This window comes from Mesoplodon densirostris, chromosome 4 (genome assembly GCF_025265405.1).
Source record: "Mesoplodon densirostris isolate mMesDen1 chromosome 4, mMesDen1 primary haplotype, whole genome shotgun sequence".
In the NCBI taxonomy this organism is placed as follows: Eukaryota; Metazoa; Chordata; class Mammalia; order Artiodactyla; family Ziphiidae; genus Mesoplodon; species Mesoplodon densirostris.
This window is the reverse complement of record NC_082664.1, coordinates 78,241,929-78,262,483: the sequence shown is the minus strand read 5'-3', so window position 1 is coordinate 78,262,483 and position 20,555 is coordinate 78,241,929. Positions and strand designations below refer to the sequence as shown.

Below are 20,555 nucleotides of genomic sequence, written 5' to 3'. Positions count from 1 at the left end.
CTTAAACATCAGGACATGTACAGAACACTAATAATGTATTGCCTTAATAACAACAAAAAAAGAAACCCAACATCGTTTAACAGTAGGATGAATAAATTGTGGCATAATCATAAGAGATATTATATATCTGTAAAAACAAATGAAATAAGAACAATGGAGAGGCACACAAGAGCTTCTAAGATACTAGTGATTGATATTTCTAGTTTTCAAGCCAGGTGGACATTTTCACAAGTATTCTAATTACTCTTTAAACGGTACACATATATTTTGCATCCTCATTTGTACATGTATTTTATCAAGAAATCTTTTGAGTTCTGCTTCTATCACCTACTGGCCATCTTTCTATTGTCTGACCCAACACAAATATGTCAACTTGTCTCAGGACTTGAGTAAAAGGGGTACAGTTATTGGATCTCCTCTCTACTGACTTTAATGTATACACCTCACCACCCTCCTCCTTCCCAATTGCTTTCAAACATTTCTCATGATATTTTACACCCCCTCAAGTTCCTGATCACTCTTCCATGACTACAGGCCTCAAAATCAACAACCAGAATGGAATACAAGGCTCTACATGTGGTCTGACAGACACTGTATTTAAAACACTCTCTGGCTAGCAGATTCGTTGGTATAATCTAAAAACAGTGTTTTGCAATTATATCATACTGGTTACTCATATTGACTTTATCTTACCTACTAAAATTCCAAGTAATTTTTCATACATTATGTAGAAGATACACCTCAGAAAATTGTCCTTTTTGGACCAAAAGAATGGACTTTAAAATTTTATTTTAGATTCAGCCCTTAAAACTTCTTTAGATAGACTGATGTTTATTCTACCATCCATTCTCTGAGGACTTCTCCATGTTTTACATTCTTCATAAATTGAATGAGTCATCAGTGATATTCAAGTCTCTGATCAAGAGTTGAACAGGACTGGACCAAGGAAAAAGACCTGAGCCACATCACTAGAAGTCTTCCAAATTAATCTGTATCCATTAATGCACTCTCTGGTTATAACCATTCAGTTGGTTAAAAATCCTCCCTCACATTTCCCTATTTTTCCACGAGGATATTAAAAGTAACTGTTATAAAATGTATCACTAGAACCTAAAGGAATTGACTATCTAGCTCTCTCTGGTCTTTCACCCTAGTAACACTATTAGAATAGTACTGCTGTTATGTTGGACTATGATAAGGGCCACTCCTAAGGATGAAAGAATGGGGAAGTGGAAGGAAGCTGGTTCCCAACAACTTTGTGGAACTGCCATTCCTGCCCTGGGCTGCCTATTGCCAGATTTCTTTTAACTGAGAGAGAAATAAACTATTTTGTTTAAAGAAAAAAGTGGGGAAGGGGGTATTACTCTAATGGATTGAAGTGATCCTAAAGCCAAGAATTCAAGCCTGGAGATAATGAAGCAGGCCAAACTACACAGTAGTTTTTTTCCAAACAAATTTAATTCTGTTCCAGCCCCAAAGAAGGGGAAGCACCTAAACTTTAAAAATAAAATAAAAATTGCTCAAAAACGAAGTCATTAAAAAAATTAAACCCCCTCCCTTAGCAATAAATACTGAAATGATATATACACATGAAGCTCAGGAAGGAGGCAAGAACAGGAACCTTGGGGACTCTGTCCCATGACAAGGTCCCAACACTTCTACCAACTCCATGCTCTTTGCCTAAAACATAGAAGAGCAATGGAAGAGGCAGGAGATATACCAGGAACATGTGTGGCCCCAGAGAGAGCTGGAACATAACAGGAGAGAAAGAAGACACAAAGTGTCTTACAGGGCAGAGGAAAGGAAAGTTGTCATCTAAAACGTCCCCCCAATTCCAGTTGCGTCACTGGATCTGGCTGGTGCAGTGGCCGAGTGCCCCTGAGCTTTTCTCCTCGCCTCCACTTCCTCTTTAGCATGCCATCCAAGGAAGGTCATTCACACTGTGGCCTCGATGCCACTGTGGCAGCGGCCTGGCTGCTGGAGCCCTGAGGCTTCCCATTCACCACCAGCAGGAGGGGCGTCTCCACACGAACACTGGAAAAGGAATAGTCCTGGAAAAGACAAATATACAGAGGCTCATTACAGATCCTAAGATGGAAGAAACTCCAGCACAGGGATACACCACCTGTGGCTTTCTCACCCCCTCCTTTCCACCTCCCACAGTAGATATACCCCTTACCTCCATCTCACATTAAACAAAGCTGAACTAACATAGGGGATGTAACTTTCCCAAAGTTTTCAATCTTCAGAAGGAAAATCTGGGACAGGTAGAGTGCCAGTAACTGTCATTACAAGAATGGGACAATTCTGATTCAAAAAGAACAGGATCCTGGCACTGCCCAACAAAAGGGTCCCACCAGCTCTACAGAATCTTCCCTTCCCACAGTGTTTATCAAAAATTATAACTAGGGCCTCCCTGGTGGCGCAGTGGTTAAGAGTCCACCTGCCGATGCAGGGGATACGGGTTCGTGCCCCGGTCTGGGAGGATCCCATATGCCGCGGAGCGGCTGGGCCCGTGAGCCATGGCCGCTGGGCCTGCGCATCCGGAGCCTGTGCTCCGCAACGGGAGAGGCCACAACAGTGAGAGGCCCGCATACCGCAAAAAGAAAAAAAAAAAAAAATTATAACTAAATACACACAGCAGCCAAGCCAGAGCCAATGGAAAGTCTGAGAAACTCTTAGATCAAGTGTTCGTAAAGTTATAAATTAATCTGCCTAATATAAATTAGACTTACTTCTCCTTTAATATCAGGAGGAATTAACAAAATGTACGTTTAAACATTCTCCTAATAACAAACATCAGCTCAATTTATCAGTTCAAATGTACTTTAAGTTGCAAAATGTGTTGTTAAAAGATCTTTATCCAAAAAATACTGTTCCACTTGGAGTGTAAAGGAGGTTCTTTTAAGTCAAAGTAAAGAAGTGAATTAAACAGTTTTCATAAATCAATTTTTAAAACATCCTAACAGGAACATGGGCAAGTGACAAAAAAAAAGCAATTTATAAAAGAATTATAGTCAATAAACATATGATAAAAATTTCAACCTCACCAATAATCAAGAAGCCAAAGCCAAACAATATTGATGCTATATTTTTCATATAAAATCAGCAAATAATTTTTCAAAGGTTTCTACACAGAGTTGCAAAGAAAACCACAGAAAAACAATTACTGACATCCACTGTTGATATTAACTGGTACAACCTTCCAAAAAATAGTTTGGCAATATGTATCAAAAGTCTTAGAGGGACTACCCTGGTGGCGCAGTGGTTAAGAATCCACCTGCCAATGCAGGGGACAAGGGTTCGATCCCTGGTCTGGGAAGATCCCACGTGCCTTGGAGCAACTAAGCCCATGCACCACAACTACTGAAGCCCATAAGCCCCGGAGCCCACAAACTGCACCTACTGAGCCCACGCACCACAACTACTACTGAAGCCTGCATGCCTAGCCCTGCGCGCTGCAACTACTGAGTCCACACACCACAACTACTGAAGCCCACGTGCCTAGAGCCAGTGCTCTGCAACGAGAAGCCACAGCAATGAGAAGCCTGCGCACCGCAACGAAGAGCAGCCCCTGCTTGCCACAACTAGAGAAAGCCTGCGCGCAGCAACGAAGACCTAACGCAGCCAAAAAAAAAAAAAAAAAAGTCTTAGAATTCTGCATACCCTTTGGAGCCAGGATTCTACCTTAGAAATTCACTTAATTTCTTTAAGGAATTAATTAAATTTATTTAATAATCATGGATATGCACAGATATTAAAATATTTACTAAAGTACTTTTATAATAAGGAACAATTATTAATAATCTAGATCTGGGGTCAGCAAATTTTTTCTGTAAAGAGTCAAATAATAAATATTTTCGGCTTTGTGGGTCATATGGTCTCTGTCACAGAACCATTCATCTCTGACACTAGTATAAAAGCAGCCACAGACAACAGTAAACAAATGGGTATACTTTGTTTCAAAAAAATTTAATTACAAACACTGAAATTTTAATTTCCTGTAATCTTCATGTATCACAAATTATTATTCTTCTTTCAATTGTTTTCATTTAAAAATATAAAAACCATTCTTGGCTCACAAGCCATACAAAAACAGGCAGTGAGCCAGATTTGGTCAACCGGCCAGAGTTTGCTGACCCTTGATCTAAATGGGGAAAAAGCGATTAAATATCTGCTCTTGTAGAGTTTTGTAGGGATTAAATGATCCAATGCAGGCCATAAAACTCTTTGCACAGTGTCTAGCAGTCAGTTAAGTGTTCAGTAAATTTTAACTATCATCATCATCTTCATCACCACCTCTATGTATTCATTCAAAACAATGTTGCAGAATATGGAAAACCACAGGAAATGTTCACAAACATCTGCATATAATATTCCACTCATAATTAAAAATATACATATGAATGTGTACACAAATTTATGAAAAGACTGTTAACAGTAATAACATCTGACTGACAATATTTCAGTCCATTTTTAAAAATTTATTTTTATTGAAATAATTGGCATATAACATTATGTAAGTTTAAGGTATTAATTAACATGTTAATTTGATATATTTATATATTGCAATATGATTACCACCATTACATTAGCTAACACCTCTATCACTTCACATAATTATCATTTCATTTTTGTGGTGGGAACAATTAAGATCTAGTCTCTTGGCAACTTTGAAGTTTATAATACTATATTGTTGTCTATAATCACTATGCTGTGCATTAGATCTCCAGGACTTATTTATCTACTGGTTGCAAGTTTATACCTTTAAACAACCTCTCCCCAATTCCACCATCCCAGTATAATCACCATTCTATTCTGTTTTCACAGTTCGGCTTTTTAAGATTTCACATGTAAGTGATATCATATGTATTTGTCTTTCTCTGTTCGGTCCATTTTAAAAATTCTTTTTGTTTACCAGTAGTTTTTTAGTAAAGAAAAACAAAACAAAAAACAAAAAAAATTACTTTTAGTAAAACTATTAGTAAAAAATAAATTACATATATACATATACATGTGTAAATATAGGATATCATACAACACACACACACACATATATATGCATTACTTTATGTATATTTTTTAAAAGAGGTAAACTTGTCCCACTTTGAGAGCCTATGAGGTGAGAAAGAATCCTAGCCATCACTCACCTTTCCCTTGTGCTGAATTCGGTGAAGCCGAAGGTTAGGCTCAGGGATGGCTACAGAGTCCCCAATGAGCACTCCCCAGCTCTGCACCATATTATATACCATCACTGCACAGCAAGGTCCATCTGAATCTACCAGGCCAAATGTACTGCCAGGTTAAGATGGGTTAAGAGAGAGAAGAGAAAAAAAAAAAAGGAAGTGGGCAGGAAAGAAAAGCAAAAATAGGGGTTTTAAAATATCAGCAAAAAAAAAAAAAAATGCTTTCTTAGTTACTTATTTAGAACTCCTATGACAGGTACTATCATTCACTATGTACATCTAAGGGCTCATTTGTCTTAGATATGTATCTTTAGAGAACATGCACAAGACTCATCAATCTGTCACTTTTCTAAGAACTTGGGACACATTCAACAAATATTAATAATGAACTAGTTCGAAATGTTGCAGCGGAACAGTATTCCTGCTCTATCAATTTAACTATCACAACCTTCATCAAACTCTCTAACCATTACTGTCACTTTAATTCCACAAACTTTCACTGAATACCTAACATGTGTCAGGCACTGTGAGTGAGCTTATTAGTCTAGTGGGTGTCAGACAATTAGACCATCACTAACAGTACAACTGCAATAGGTGCCAGAATAGCTTTTTGCTTGTGATGAAGTCAGTGAAGCCAAAGGTTGGGCTGTGGGAGCCCAGAGGAGAAATGTCTAGATCAATAGAAAGCCAGGAAGGTTTCCATGAAGAGGAGACCCTCAAACTGAATCTTAAAGAATGAAAAACTACCTGGGTTAAAACAGGAAAACTACTCTTCAGTGGAAATAAAAAATCTCTAAGGGAAGGGGATATGGCTTGACTGGGAAGGAACATAAGAGAACTTCTGAGGTGGTGGTAATGTTCTCTATAGGTGTTTAGGTTGTAAGGGTGTATGCATTTGTCAAAACTTAGGAAATATGCACTAAGATCTGTACATTTCATTGTATGTAAATTTTACATAAAAAGAATAAAATTATTAAAAATATTGAACTCTACTTAATGACTGCATGCTGAAGTATTTAGAGGAAAGTATACTAATGTCTGCAATTTACTTTGAAATGGACCAAGAATAAGAGAGACCAATAGATGAATATGGGAATAAATAAATCTGTGATAAACTAAGTATAATAAAATATTAATAGTAGACTATAGGTACACAAATGTTCACTGTAAAATTCTTTCAATTTCGCTGTATGTTTGAAAATTTTTATAATAAAATGTTGGGGGAAAAATGTAATCTATATCAAGAAGCAGCAAAAAGATTATCCAGGCATAGTAACTGTGTGTAAAAACACAGAGGCATGAAAATAGCTGTTCTGAAACCTACAAAATAATTCCAAGGTTGGAACAAAAGGTACAAGCGTTAAAGTGATGAAGATAATGGACACGGGGAGGCAGGGAGAAAATCATAAAGGGTTCTGGGTGTTAAGCTAAAGAGTTAAAACTTCATCCTAAAAGCTACACAGTACCAGTAAGAGATTTAAAATAAGAAACAGCAATGGTCAGATCTGCATCTGGGAAATATTTCTCTGTACTGTGGAACACTGGAGGAAAAACAGGGAACAGGGAGACTTGTCTGGAGATGTGTTAAGAGGCTGAATTAAATTAGTAAAGACAGGAAAGTAGGGACTAAAAGGTATATCTATTGGACTTGGTGATTGCCTCAAAGCAAGAGAATGGAGAAGTCTAGAACAACTTCCAGAAGTCTTAATTAAGTGACTGAGTAGAGGTGGTACCATTGATTGAAAAGGAATTCAGGGAGGACAAGCAGGTTGACAGAGAAAGATGAGGTGAGTAATTCTGAACATACTGAGTTAGAGGTTTCTTATTATAGCCCAGAGGCAGCTGGACATAGGAATCCAAAGTTGGAAATGAGCCTTGGGCTGGAGCTAGACCTGTGAGCATAGAAGAGGCAGCCAAAGCCTTGGGTTTGTATGACGTCACCAAATGAGATGACCTATGAGTGAGATGGTGAAGAATCGATGCTCATGCCATCACTTGGCACACCCAAATTCACAGCAAACACTGCAAATCAAGCACAGCATTCTCCTGGTGAAACCAGTCAAAGCCTCAGAATCCTTCTTTACAGTAAATCATGCAGCCACTGCCAAATGATCAAAGTTGGCATCTATTTGCCATCCTGATATAGAGAGAAAAGAGGAAAGGAACAAAAACAGAGTCCTCCTAGAACTTAACATTTAGAAATTGCGCATAAAAAGAGGAGTATGAAAATATTTGTTCTCAAGGGCCCCTAAAACCCTACCTTTGTCTATATTTCTTTCTCATTCCTCTTAACTCTAGGGTCTGCTCTAGTAACTAAACTTTTTCAACTATCTTCTTGCTCTTCAATTCTTCAAATTCTTATACCATGAAAATGCCATGGAGGAATATCAGGCATACAATGGGAGTTATATTTTAGTTTGAATGGAGCAGAAGGAATATGAAAGGGAACAGTGAGAGAGAAATCAGAATGCTTCCAGTAGAAGCTACTGGATCAAACACTGGTGATCCCAGAAACAAAAAAAATTCAGTAGAAAACAGAAAAAGGAAACTAGTCAACCAGGGATTGGGAAGTGAGTGAAGGATCAAGGAATGATGACACTGACCAAACCCTCATTTTTCAAGAGTTAAAAATTTTCTAAATGAATATTTTTAACTCATTTCCTCTACTAGACTATAAGCACCCTTCATTTGGGTGTGTCACATTTATTTTAACTCCCTACAACACATATAGCACATGCTCAATGATTATTTGTTGAATAACATCTGAGAGAATTTCTCCATCAGGCCATAAATTCAAACTCAAAGCTCACCTTCCAGAACTGCTTAGGCATACCTAAGTCCAAACAGGACTTAGAATTCTTCCTCTTTGTGCCTCTATGATCATGAAAACACGAAGAGGTAGGAGAATTTTAAGGTTTCCATCTGTCTCATAAAAAAAAGTAGCTGTCAAACTTCAGCTTCGAATATAGGAGTCCACAGAACACCAAGCTCAGGGAAAAAATGGATGGTGACAGAATCTATAGAGAGATTGTTAGATATCACCTAAACAATACTTGCTCACAGAAGGGAAGACAGTCACAGAAGGGAAGCAGAACTCACTCATCTCTAACCACTAACAATGTCCTCAACTTTTAGAGAAAGGCCAGGAAATAAGAGCAACTAGTTTAAAAGGATGAAAAAGAGAAAAGGCAAGAGAAACTCACAAGGGGACTTTCTCCTCCGTAGTAAGGCTGAACACCACCTTTCCCAGGACCACAGCTCCACTATTTACACCAGGCTGCAGAGCACTCAGGGGCTTGTGCTCCAGGGTCACCTTCTGCCCAGAGGCTGACTGATAGCGCCCATCACCACAAGGGCCTAGATGGGCTGGGCGCAAGCTTCCCAGCATGCCCTGCAACTTTCTGGTCTTCACCTTTCCCTGCAAAGGAAAAGGAAATAGGTAAGAAGCTGGGAACTGATAGGGAGGGTGGAAGGGAGGGAGACACAAGAGGGAAGAGATATGGGGACATATGTATATGTATAGCTGATTCACTTTGTTATAAAGCAGAAACTAACACACCACTGTAAAGCAACTATACTCCAATAAAGATGTTAAAAAAAGAAGCTAGGAACTAGTCACTCTCCTTGAGAGTCTAGTCCTCCCCTCCCACCTACCCACTTCTATAGGGTCACTACTACTGAGGCCTACTTTATTCTTATTTTATTGGTCTACAGCAGAATAAAAAAGCAGGATTCAGCATATAGACATCTCTACCTTGCTCTCAAGGAGGCTGGTTAATCTATTCAGGAAATCCAGGAGTTGCTGCTCTCGCTGCTGGGGCTCTGGCCAGGCAGGGTCCAGTGCTGCAGCCCGAGAAAAGCCTTCCAGGGCCTCCCCATAATTCTCTTCATATTTATGTAACTGCACAAGAAGTAACCAAAAACCTCCCAATTATAAGTGTGTTCAACCCAAACTATCCGTGGGGTAGGGGGAGGGGCTGGGGAGGGATTAGTAATAGCACAGTGGGCTAGGAATCTAGAGAAATAAACTGCTTTCCTTCCCAGCTGTCTTCCTCTTCTACAAATGAACAGCCTGAAGAGCCAGTAACACCTTACATCCTGGCCAAGGTGATCACAACCCCAAAGATGGAATCATTTCAAAGAAGCTAACTTCCAAACTCTACAACAGTTAAGTTGTATATATTGGGTGATTCTATTTTTATGTTTACAATGAACACTTCAGGAAAGTCTTCTGAACTGTGTACCCCATCCTCTATTTACCCTCCCACCAACTCAGCCCCTTTTCCTTTCCCTCCAGATACTTTAGTCAAACTAAGCTAGCTTTTCCCAGAAATAATATGACTTTCCTCTCGCAGTTTGTACCCAACCTTGTCCCTGTGAATACTCAGTCATCCTCACAGGCTAAAACCTAGATATCTTATGTATTTGACCTTCAGATGACCACTCCCCCACACAAATGATTTTTTTTTTTTTTTTTTTTTTTACCGTTGCCCTGTTCAGATGAAGATCAGGATTGCTGGAAGCTGTCCTGTCAACCTTCTCCTATAGTGGGATAAAAAGATCATCAGTGGCTCTTGTCTCAGTCTTAAGGATGGCCATGCACAACATGTCTTAAACCTCCTTACCCTGGAAAAATTTAAGTTTCTTGCTTGTCAAAATGTTTCCCAGGGCTTCCCTGGTGGCGCAGTGGTTAAGAATCCGTCTGCCAATGCAAGGAACATGGGTTCGATCCCTGGTCCGGGAAGATCCCACATGCCACGGAGCAACTAAACCCGTGCACCACAACTACTGAGCCTGCACTCTAGAGCCCGCGAGCCACAACTATTGACCCCACGTGCCACAACTACTGGAGCCCGTGCACAGAGAGCCCGTGCTCCACAACAAGAGAAGCCACCGCAATGAGAAGCCTGCACACCACAACGAAGAGTAGCTCCCGCTTGCCACAACTAGAGAAAAACCCATGCTTGGCAACAAAGACCCAACGCAGCCAAAAATAAAATAAATTTTTTAAAAAAACTTCCTATACCCACACTGTTATACAGTAACTGCTTGTGTGGCACATATTACTCAATCCCTGAAATCTCAAGGATGAAAGGGTTTCGTATTTGCATGAAACTTTAAAATATGATTATAATTTATCCATGCAATAGTATAAAAATAGAAAAAATATGTGATTAACATCTGATAAAGGGACTTCCCCGGTGGCTCAGTGGTTAAGACTCCATGCTCCCAATGCAGGGGGCCCAGGTTCAATCCCTGGTCAGAGAACTAAATCCCACATGCATGTTGCAACTAAGGAGCCTGCAAGTTGCAGCTAAGACCTGGTGCAACCAAATAAATAAAGAAGTCTGTCATACAGAGTGAAGTAAGTCAGAAAGAGAAAAAACAAATACCCCACGCTAACGCATATATGTGGAATCGAAAAAAACGGTACGGATAAACCTAGTGGCAGGGCAGAAATAAAGATGGAGACGTAGAGAATGGACTTGAGGACACGGGGCGGGGAAGGGAAGCTGGGATGAAGTCAGAGAGTAGCACTGACATATATACACTACGAAGTGTAAAATGGATGGCTAGTGGGAAGCTGCTGCATAGCACAGGGAGATCAGCTCGATGCTTTGTGACGACCGAGAGGGGTGGGATAGGGAGGGTGGGAGGGAGGCTCAAGAGGGAGGGGACATGGGGATATACGTATACTGATTCGTTCTGTTGTATAGCAGAAACTAATACAACATTGTAAAGCAGATATACTCCAATAAAGATGAAAAAAAACCCTTGAACAACACAGGTTTGAACTGCACAGATCCACTTACATGTGAATTTTTTCCAGTAAAAACTATAATACTAAACAAACAAACAAAAAGCTGATAAAAAGTTTATTTTAATCAATGAGATGCTGGTATAAATGAGGAAAGCCTAGGAAAGAAATGATGTCAATTTAATGCATTTCCTCTGCCCATGAGCCTGGCTCCAGATACAAACATCTACATCCAAGCTCCCTTAAAACACACAGTGAACGCCAAATTCTGATTCTCCAATTTAAATACATGGCCAGAAACCACATGACAGTGCAGACAAATATGTTATGAAGAAACTGCTGGCTATGTTCATGGCTAGGATCACTTCATTTTTTTAATTCTATTCATTGTCTGGCACACTGCGAAAGCACAAACAACATAAATTAAATTGTTTAAATGGTTGGTTCAACTATGTTTAAAAATGCAGGACTGATGAAGAAATTAAGAGTTAAAAGCAACTGTTTAGCAGAAGCCAAACATAAAATTTGAAGGAGTACATCATGCTTTAAAATGTAAACGTTTACCAGATTAAGAAATTAGAGTAAAATGTAGTTCCTCAGCCTGAAAATTTCCCTGATTGAAAAAAAGAATAACCCCACTGGCTATACAGGTTGGGTTGAGTTAAATGCCACCATTAAGGCTACAGTGAGAAGCATGGTGTGTGAGAAGTCGTATCTGTCATTTCTTAAAAAGCCATTTTAGTACTGCATGCTCCTCTGTCGTGAGTGTGAGTCCCACCAGTTGAGCTGCACTCATCAGCACAGCAGTGAGGGCAAGAGCACAATGCACACATGTGTGCCCACAGCTCCCAATTACGGCAGCGCCAGAGTTCAACCAGGGTAATGCCAAACAAATAGTATGAGAAGTGTACTTTTTAAGAAATTAATTTGAGTTGAGATATTTTTGAAACATAAAATTTGGTTGTATTTTTTAAAGCTATAATTCTTGTAGACATCTTGTGGTTAAAAATTTGACTGTGCTTATTACAAATGGTTATCTATGTTTTGCACTTCGGCTTTGTGAAAAATAAAGTTTCTGTGGGATGGTGAAAAAAGAACAATTCCTAAACTGCAAACATGAATATAAGGTAGCTATATTCCTTATTCTGCCAGTCAGAGCAAAATAAATAGTGGTAAGTTAAAAAGCAAGTCTCCATGTGAAGAGAAAACAAAAGTGAATATGAAGCCTATATAAAAAGTGCTCAAAAGGTCAATGTAAACCTTGTAACAGTGAGCAGTCAGGCACTCAAGGCCTGAAGGAAATCCCCTTGCAAGTGGCTATCGATATAAACATAGCCTGAAAGCCTAAGGCAAAGCATGAGCTCCAGTGAATTAATCCCTAGGCTATAATGTAGAATGGGCTACATGCTGTTTTCCATTTTAGTCTGTGGGAAATCCAGAGCCATACTATCTAATGGTTAACCTGGGGATACTGCTTAATTTATACTTAAGTATCAGAGTTTTTATTTTTCTTTAAAAATGTACACGAATATTAACAAGCATTATTTTCACACATAACATGTTAAAGAGATGAACATGTTGGCATGGGCTCTGTGGTTTGGTTATGCACGCCTGTACGAAATCCAAATAGCTCAAGGAGCTACCTAGCACTGAGGCACACACTGCAAGTGGTTGCTAATATTCAAGTTATAGGAAGAGCTACATCACCTTTGCACACCCAGCTTTGCAAAACCACACACTGGACGCCAGCAAACACTGCCCGTGCGTCTTGCTAAAAAGCCACAAGGAAGACTGAACACTCTTGTTTCTGTTGCTGCCTCTATATATCTTGCCTGGGTGACCATAAATACTTACTGCTTGGGCATAGGCACTGAGGGCTTGCTGGGAGATCTTAGGGTTCTGGCCAGTACTGAAGTAAAGAGAAAGGTACGCATTCCCCAGAATATCTGAAAGAGAAACACAGGGTTCCGCATGTAAGGAGCTTGCAGTCGCCACTCAATCCTAACAAGCAAAAGGCTGAACAGACTAAAAAATCCACAACTCTTCCTGGATGCATAAGGAAGGGGATAACACAGGGCAAACTGCTGCCCCCAAAATTGGAGAGACAGGTGAATACAGGGAGTTATGGCTTAGCAGAGCAGAAACTTATGAGCTACCACAGAACACTGCTGGGGTAGGAAAACCTGAACTGAAATTGACGAATTCTGGAGGCTCAGTGTGGACAAGCCCAGGGGTCCCAGTCACAAGGGAGTCCCCACAATATTGTGAGATTTACCTCCAGGAACTCAACCAGATTCCCACAGCAAATATCAGAGAACACCCTCATACTTCCAGCAGAGGGAGGGGGCAAAGGAACTTTTTTGGAATATGCCAGAGCACTCTCTTCTTCTTGTTGTTGTTTTTGTGGGGGGTTTTGGCCACATCACATGGCTTATGGGATCTCAGTTCCCCGACCAGGGACTGAACCCAGGCCATGGCAATGAAAGCCTATGATCTTAACCAGTAGGCTACCAGGGAACTCCCAAGCACTCCATTCTTAACAAGGCCTGCCCTCAGGAGAGACTAATTAACCAGAGTCTAACCTGCTAGGGTAAGCTATCAGTTATCAGAGAGTAACTGACCTAAGGAAGAGAAATACCCAACTCCAACCCACTCTAGCCATCCCGTCCCACCTAAGGGGGTTGGGGCGGGGGAAGAGAAAAAAACTAAGAAACTCAGTGATGGATCATCTCAGAGCTCAAGTTCAAAGTATAACTATTTTGGTTACCCTCAAAAGTCTATATGAAAGGCCCCACGTCTGAAACAAACCATTGATGACACTAAACTTACAAGTATACCCAAAATTCCACTGGGATAAAGAGGCAAACATGGACACAAAGGAGAAACTACAACAGACTGCACAAAAGCCCTGCCTTGCTTATATGGAAACATAAGCCTCCTCTCTTCGATGAAAAGGTCCAAGAGTTCCTAGAATAGTGGTTCATCAAAATATCTTTTGGGGGCTTCCCTTCCCTGGTGGCGCAGTGGTTGAGAGTCCGCCTGCCAATGCAGGGGACACGGGTTCGTGCCCCAGTCTGGGAAGATCCCACATGCCGCGGAGTGGCTGGGCCCGTGAGCCACGGCCGCGGAGCCTGTGTGTCCGGAGCCTGTGCTCCGCAATGGGAGAGGCCACAACAGTGAGAGGTCTGTGTACCGCAAAAAAAAAAATTTGGGGGGGGTTTCTTCAAAGCAAAGATGCCCTGGCTTCACACTTATTGGAGTCAGACTCAATAGATGGGCTCCAGATGATTCTGGTGTGCAGCCACGGTTGAGAACCACTGCTCTAGAAACTTGCTGGAGATCTTTTGAGAGCACTCACACCAAGAGCGGCCATCAAGGATGTCCATCTGCACAGCCAACTTAGCCTGTCGGACACTGTCCATGACATGGCGAGAATGTTCATCTCCAGAGTCAGTCCGCAGTTGGCGAAGCACCATTGACAGATTTTGAAGGGAGACTTTGTTCTTGCACTGCAAATGGAGAAGGTGTATATTCAACCTTTGTGATTCTAGTTCCCCTTTCCAGATCCACTCTATCTCAGTCTTATTCTAATTTTTCATCTTAATTCTTACTGCCATCTGAGTCTTAGATCCCCATTTACAGAATCAACTTGGTTGCTAACTTCTCTTCACTTCTCATCTACCCCTGAACCTGATCCCATCATCTTCTTCCTTTCTCAGTCCCCTGTCCCTGTTTCCCCCACTTCTGATTCTGTTCTCCTAGTTCCAGTACAATTCTACTCTGGTATTCATGATCTAGGGAAACTCACAGAACCAAAGAAATCCCATCCTTCCCATCTGTGTTTTCCAAGGGCATAGTGGGTGGCTCACATGGGTGAGAGCTCCTGAGAAGCAGGTGTGGGCAGCTGCAACATCCCCTTTTTTCCAGTACACCTCACCCAGCTGGTTCCAGGCTTCCACCAGCTTGGGCTCCAGCTTCACAGCCTTTGACAGAAGCTCCTCAGCCTTAGGGCTATAGTCAGGAGTCACATTCAGTGCCTTTCCAGTTAGCATCAGAACCTGTGCCTTGCCCTGGACAGAACCTAGGAGGAAGGGAAAAGAAAAGTGGAAAGGAAAGTGGAAACCCAGGCAGTCTTACAGGTTAAGACTAGAGTACTCTCTCTCAAGGAATAACCCCATGCCAGTTCTAGGAATGAAATAATTGAGAAAATCTTCATGAACAAATCATTTATTGAAAACCTACCACATGCAGCGTACTGTTAGAAAACAGGGTACCAAAGAAAGCATTATCCCTACCTTTGAGGGGCTTACAATCTAGTGGAGAGGACAATGCATATCCATGGAAAATCAAAAAAACAATGACAAGGAGCATATGGCATACACCCAATGAATGGACTTTACAAAGTGAAAAGGAGAAAAGACAAGACACTCCAGGGAGAAAAATGATGTAAACAAAGAGGCAGAAATACATGTGGCATGTTAGTGGGAGAATGGATGGTTCAACCTGAATGAAACAAAAAGTTCCTTTGTAAGTAGGTAGTCGGAGATAAGGGTAGGAAAAAAAAAAGTCAGACAATGGAGACTTGAATACCAAGTGAAGTGGTCTGGACTTCTATCAGTCAAAAGTAGGAATCTTTGAAGATACTTGAGCATAGAGGCAGACAAGGAATGAGAGTAAATGCATGAAGTAAGGATTTAGAAACATAATGGCCATGGTCATTATTTAAGTTGATTTGGAAGTAAAAAAAATTAGAGGCAGAAAGGTCAGTTAAGAAGATTACTGCAATAGTAATCAAGCAACAAGCATGCTCTTTTTTATTTCATGGCATTCGGAAATGGAGTTTAGAGAGCTGAAAGGCTGCCATCCTTGCACAGGCACCCTTAGAAGAAATATTCTGTTGGACCATCTTGTGGCAGCCACAAATAGGATACCAAAGAATCTAGAGAGAGAGCAAAACTCCATCACATTTCAGTGAGGGACCGGGGGTTGGCATGTTCTTTTGGGACTCATACCCACTACTTCCTCCATCTGCTGCAGGGTCTTCTCCATCTCCTCTCGCACATCCTGTTGCTTCCTCCCAGCATCCTCAACACTGTGTGTGTCGAAATAGCACTCTCGAAATGAATAGAGCTGATCCACCAGTTCCTAGGAAGTATAAGAATGGTACCATTAAGTGCAGAGAATACCAGACAAGTAAATTTGAGATTGGCTAGCCATACCAGCTTTTGGCCTGGAAATGCTGATTCTCTATCTTACCTAGGAATGACACAAGAGGCAGGTGGACAGGTCTATCAAAATACCACAGATCATGAAGGAAAGCAGCCCAGCCCACTCTCACACTGTCCCAAGCCAGCCTGCACCGTGATGATAGCTCTCTCCTCCCAGATCCAGCAGAGCTTCCAAAAGGACTAAGCACTTCACATACCATAGTCAGGAGGGAGGAAACGCTTTGCAACTTGAGATAAAACAAAGTTAATAAGATCATCCTATCTGGTACTGGTCCCCAAAGTGTAAAACTTCGAAACTTACCTTTTTAAAACTGGACTTCCTAACAAAAACAATACCTTACCCCTGATTATTCCTACGTTGGTATCTGAAAATACATGACCTCTGTGAACATGACAAACAAGTAAGAGTCGTTTTCCACCACAAACAGACCAATTTAAGCTTGATAACCTTGGTATTTTTTACAGAGTTTTGATTCTTTAAACACTTGTGCTTTTGTTTGTTTTATTTTTGTCAAGTCACCTTCTGCCTCTCTTGCATTCTTTCCAAGTAAATGTTCTCTTTCCTCTTTTAAATATCTCTGTCTCTGAGTCTTCCTGGGACACCAGTCAAAGCTTTTCCATTATCTAGTCTTTTCCTAAAACAAAACAGCAGCAGAAAGGTATAATCCAATCCTACCAAGTCTTATCAACTACCTCCACATCACATCCCAAATCCATCCACCTGTCTCCATCTCTCTTTGACTATCCTCAGCTAAATCAGCACCATTACTTGCCTGGACTATTTCAATAGCTTAACTGGTCATCCTGCTTCTACTCCTTCCCATTCTCCTCACTATAGCTGAAGTGGCCTTACAGAAATGTACCTCATGTCACAAACCCTCAGATAGTTTCCCATTGCACACAGAATAAAATCCAACTCCTTATTACGGCCTAGAAGACTATAAGATCTGACCTCCCACCATTCATCCTGACACAGACTTCTTATCACTCTCCTACAATCCTCAAGCCACAATGGCTTTCATCGAGTTCCTCAAATCCACTAAGCCTAATCCCACCTTTACACATGCTGTTCCCTCTGCCTGGACATTCTTTTTTTTTTTTTTTTTTTTTTTTGCTGTACGCGGGCCTCTCACTGTTGTGGCCTCCCCCATTGCGGAGCACAGGCTCCGGGCGCACAGGCCCAGCGGCCATGGCTCACGGGCCCAGCCTCTCCGCGGCATGTGGGATCTTCCCAGACCGGGGCACGAACCCGTATCCCCTGCATCGGCAGGCGGACTCTCAACCACTGCGCCACCAGGGAAGCCCTGCCTGGACATTCTTTATCCTGACCTTTGCATGGCTCATTTCTCATCATTATTTAGATCTCAGTTCAAATATCAATTTTTCAGAGAGGCTCTCCCTGACTACCCAAACTAAAGTAACCCCTTCCTCCTCCGCCCCACGGTTAAATCACACTCTTACCTTCCTTCATGGTACTTATTTGAAATTATGTGGCCTATTCATTAATCATCCACTGTCTATCTCCACCACTGGAATGTAAGCTCCATGATGGGAGTATCTTAATCGGTTTTGTTTAGAGTTATACCTGAGCACTACCAGAGGGTGTGGGACATGATAGGCTCTCATTAAATAAATCAATGAATCTCCCTTTCTCTAACAAATACTTACGTACTATATTTAATTTAAAATCCTACCTAGAATGAAGAAGTTAGACTATCACTTTCTGCAGCAGTGCTTTTCAAGTTGTGTTGTGTGTATTATTTCCAGGACCCAGGCTACAGACATTCTGATGTTAGTGGTTTTAGCAGAACCCAAAATTTGCATTTTAACAAGCACCCTGCATGACTTTAATAAAAATGATCTGTAAAACACACTTTGAGAAAAATCGTTTATATATTCCTGCTAACCTAAAATGTCTATAACGATGAAATAAAGTTTACCACCATTCCTATGAATAGCAACATCACCATCCTTTTCCTCTCTCTACTGCATTCTCCTATTCCATCCCTGCATCTTCCCCACTCACCCCCAAGATACCCCAAGTATCCTCTACCTAGCTGCTTAGGGCATCTACCACAAATCAAAGCAGGAAAAGACAGCTCTCAGCAAATACTACAACCCATTTCCTTTTGTCCTGCAATCAGCACAGCTACATATTAAGAATTATAGAAAAGGTCTTATTGTTTGTTTTTAGTTGTTATAGCAAACATGCAAGAAATTGTTTGATTTTGTTGTTGGTTTGTTTTCCTAGAGTGAATGTTTTTAGTAACTTTTTTCTCATGGCAAAAATCAATACATATTAGCTGTTAAACTTCAAATAGGTACATGTAAAATAGAAAAGGTTAAAAATTCCTCATAATCATCCCAATAACCTCAGAGGTAACCACTGCTTAGTTTACCTTTTCAGGTTTTTTTCTACACATATACAAACATACATACACAAACAATGTTTGTAATATGGAGCCAGGATTGAGAATCTCTGATTTCAGTCAGTCACACTAGGGAATAAAATTAAATTAATCAAAGTCAACTGGATGTGAAATAAAGCTCCCACTCTAAAAAGTGTTATTATTTTAATCTGCTCAGGAAACAAAGAAATCTCACAAATGTTTAAACTTTTGCAGTAGAAGCCTTTAAGAAAGTTATAAGCCTGTCATAAGCCTAATGTTTAAATTTCAGGCTGTCTTAGAACACAAAAAACTCAGTTTCTGAGGTTTAAGAAAAATCTTCGGTCATCAAAAGAAAGGTAAAGAACCAAGCAATTAGTTAGCTCCTACCTACCAAGTACATAAGGCTGTCCCACTCCCCACAGTCAACTGTGGACTGGGTGGAGTCTGGAGCCTTCTGCCCCAGGCCCCAAACTGGAACTGCACAGTGTGAAAAAAATCAAAACTGTGAAGTTCTAAGGGAAGTTACCAGAATACACGCGGTGCAAGCCACTACTGTGATCGCTGCCAATTTGAAAGCAGAAAAGTACTGAAGAAATGGTCTTTGTGGGGATCAAAACAACATGGGATAGGTTAACAGCTCCTGCAGATCTGCCAAACACAAATGTATACTATTTGTTGTGAGTGAATCGAGGGAAAAAAAATTTCCCAAGAATGTACAGGAATAAAGTTAGCAATAAATCCTCTTCCCAACAGGACTGAAACTGAGTGCAGTCAGGTCAGCAGCAGGCGGTCCCAACAAACTGGCTGTGCCCGTCCCCTGCCCGGGACCTCCCCTAGCCAGCTGCGGCTGCACCTTCGGGAGTTGTTATAGTAACCACACAGACACCAGCGGCGGGTATATGTCAAGAAATTCGAAGGCACTGCATAAACTGGGCTCTCTACTTCTTCCCGAGTAATACAGATTTTAATCTATGGCCTCACCTGCAATTTCGGCAAAATCTCCTTGACTTCTTCCTCTTCCTCAGCCATCATTTCCCAGACACCCTTGGCTTCTCCGCCCCCAACTTTATAACCACAGAGACGCATACCCGTCCCCACCATGGAGCCACAGCGACATCTAGAGCTCTGGAGGCTTACCGCGCCTGAGTTTTAGAAGAAGCTGGTTTTGAGCTGGTTTTCAAAGAAGGGCGTCGCTCCAAACCTAATTAACCCAATGCCTACAGCCTCAAAGGAAATGGTCTGCAATCACTTTCGAATTCATAAACTTGTTTCTTTTCCAAATCTTGTAAACAAAATGTTCTCAGATTGAGTGCATACATATTATTGTTTCGAATCTTCCTATTTATTTATACCAAGATTATAATACCCCAAAAAAGAAAACAAGCTAAGACAGTGGATGCCTGTGTTGTTAAGTTTAAAATTTTGCAGGAAATGTAGTACAATGGTAAGGTAACTTGTCTGAATGTTTTCCAGGCCTTACAGTGATTTTCTATACATGAGGAATTTTATGATTTTGAACACACTATCCTAATAAATCTACTGTACTTGGGATGGTATTAAGAAAGCCATCACTAATACACTAATAGTATATGTATTAGTACACTAATAATGCTTATATATTGATAGACTTTATCCCCAAGGGTATTTTAAAAAACAATGTCTCTGGAGAGGGAAATAGGAGGACTGAGAGTTGCCTAGGCAAAGAACATTCTTTTCACTGTGTACACTTTTGAATGTTTTATCATGTACATGTATTACCTATTCAAAAACAAACAATTTTTATTAAAAAAATTTTTAATATATTTATTTATTTTTGGCTGCATTGGGTCTTCATTGCTGCACGCGGGTTTCTCTAGCCGCAGTGAGTGGGGGCTGCTCTTCGTTGCGGTGCACGGGCTTCTCATTGCGGTGGCTTCTCTTGTTGTGGAGCACGGGCTCTAGACACACAGGCTCAGTAGTTGTGGCTCACGGGCTCTAGAGCGCAGGCTCGGTA

The 20,555-nt window shown here is 40.9% G+C and overlaps 1 protein-coding gene across 3 annotated transcripts; it reads right to left on the bottom strand.

Moving 5' to 3' along the window:
* Positions 1-1,461: 1,461 nt before the first annotated feature.
* On the bottom strand, positions 1,462-19,612 carry TTC5 (tetratricopeptide repeat domain 5). Of its 3 annotated transcripts, XM_060098265.1 has the most exons (10): positions 19,544-19,612; positions 15,957-16,089; positions 14,814-15,025; positions 14,303-14,453; positions 12,799-12,890; positions 9,672-9,728; positions 8,941-9,087; positions 8,390-8,604; positions 5,151-5,295; positions 1,466-2,051 (listed from the first exon to the last, which is right to left on the bottom strand). In XM_060098265.1, exons 1-10 carry the CDS (start codon positions 19,592-19,594, stop codon positions 1,932-1,934), a joined length of 1,323 nt encoding a protein of 440 aa, XP_059954248.1. In that variant the 5' UTR covers positions 19,595-19,612; the 3' UTR covers positions 1,466-1,931. The 3 variants fall into 3 exon arrangements, with proteins under 3 accessions (XP_059954250.1, XP_059954249.1, XP_059954248.1); XM_060098267.1 differs by lacking the exon at positions 5,151-5,295 and having other exon boundaries at positions 1,462-2,051; XM_060098266.1 differs by lacking the exon at positions 8,941-9,087 and having other exon boundaries at positions 1,464-2,051.
* Between the last annotated feature and the right edge of the window lie 943 nt (positions 19,613-20,555).

Excerpts from the sequence above, each read along its gene's own strand:
- TTC5 (XM_060098265.1), bottom strand. The coding sequence starts at position 19,594 with ATGATGGCTGAGGAAGAGGAAGAAGTCAAGGAGATTTTGCCGAAATTG. Across the intron at positions 9,729-12,798 it reads TCAGTGCCTATGCCCAAGCA|GAGAAGGTTGACAGGACAGC; the intron begins GTAAGTATTTAT and ends ATCCCACTATAG. Across the intron at positions 9,088-9,671 it reads TTCATCTGAACAGGGCAACG|TTACATAAATATGAAGAGAA; the intron begins GTAAAAAAAAAA and ends CTTCTTGTGCAG.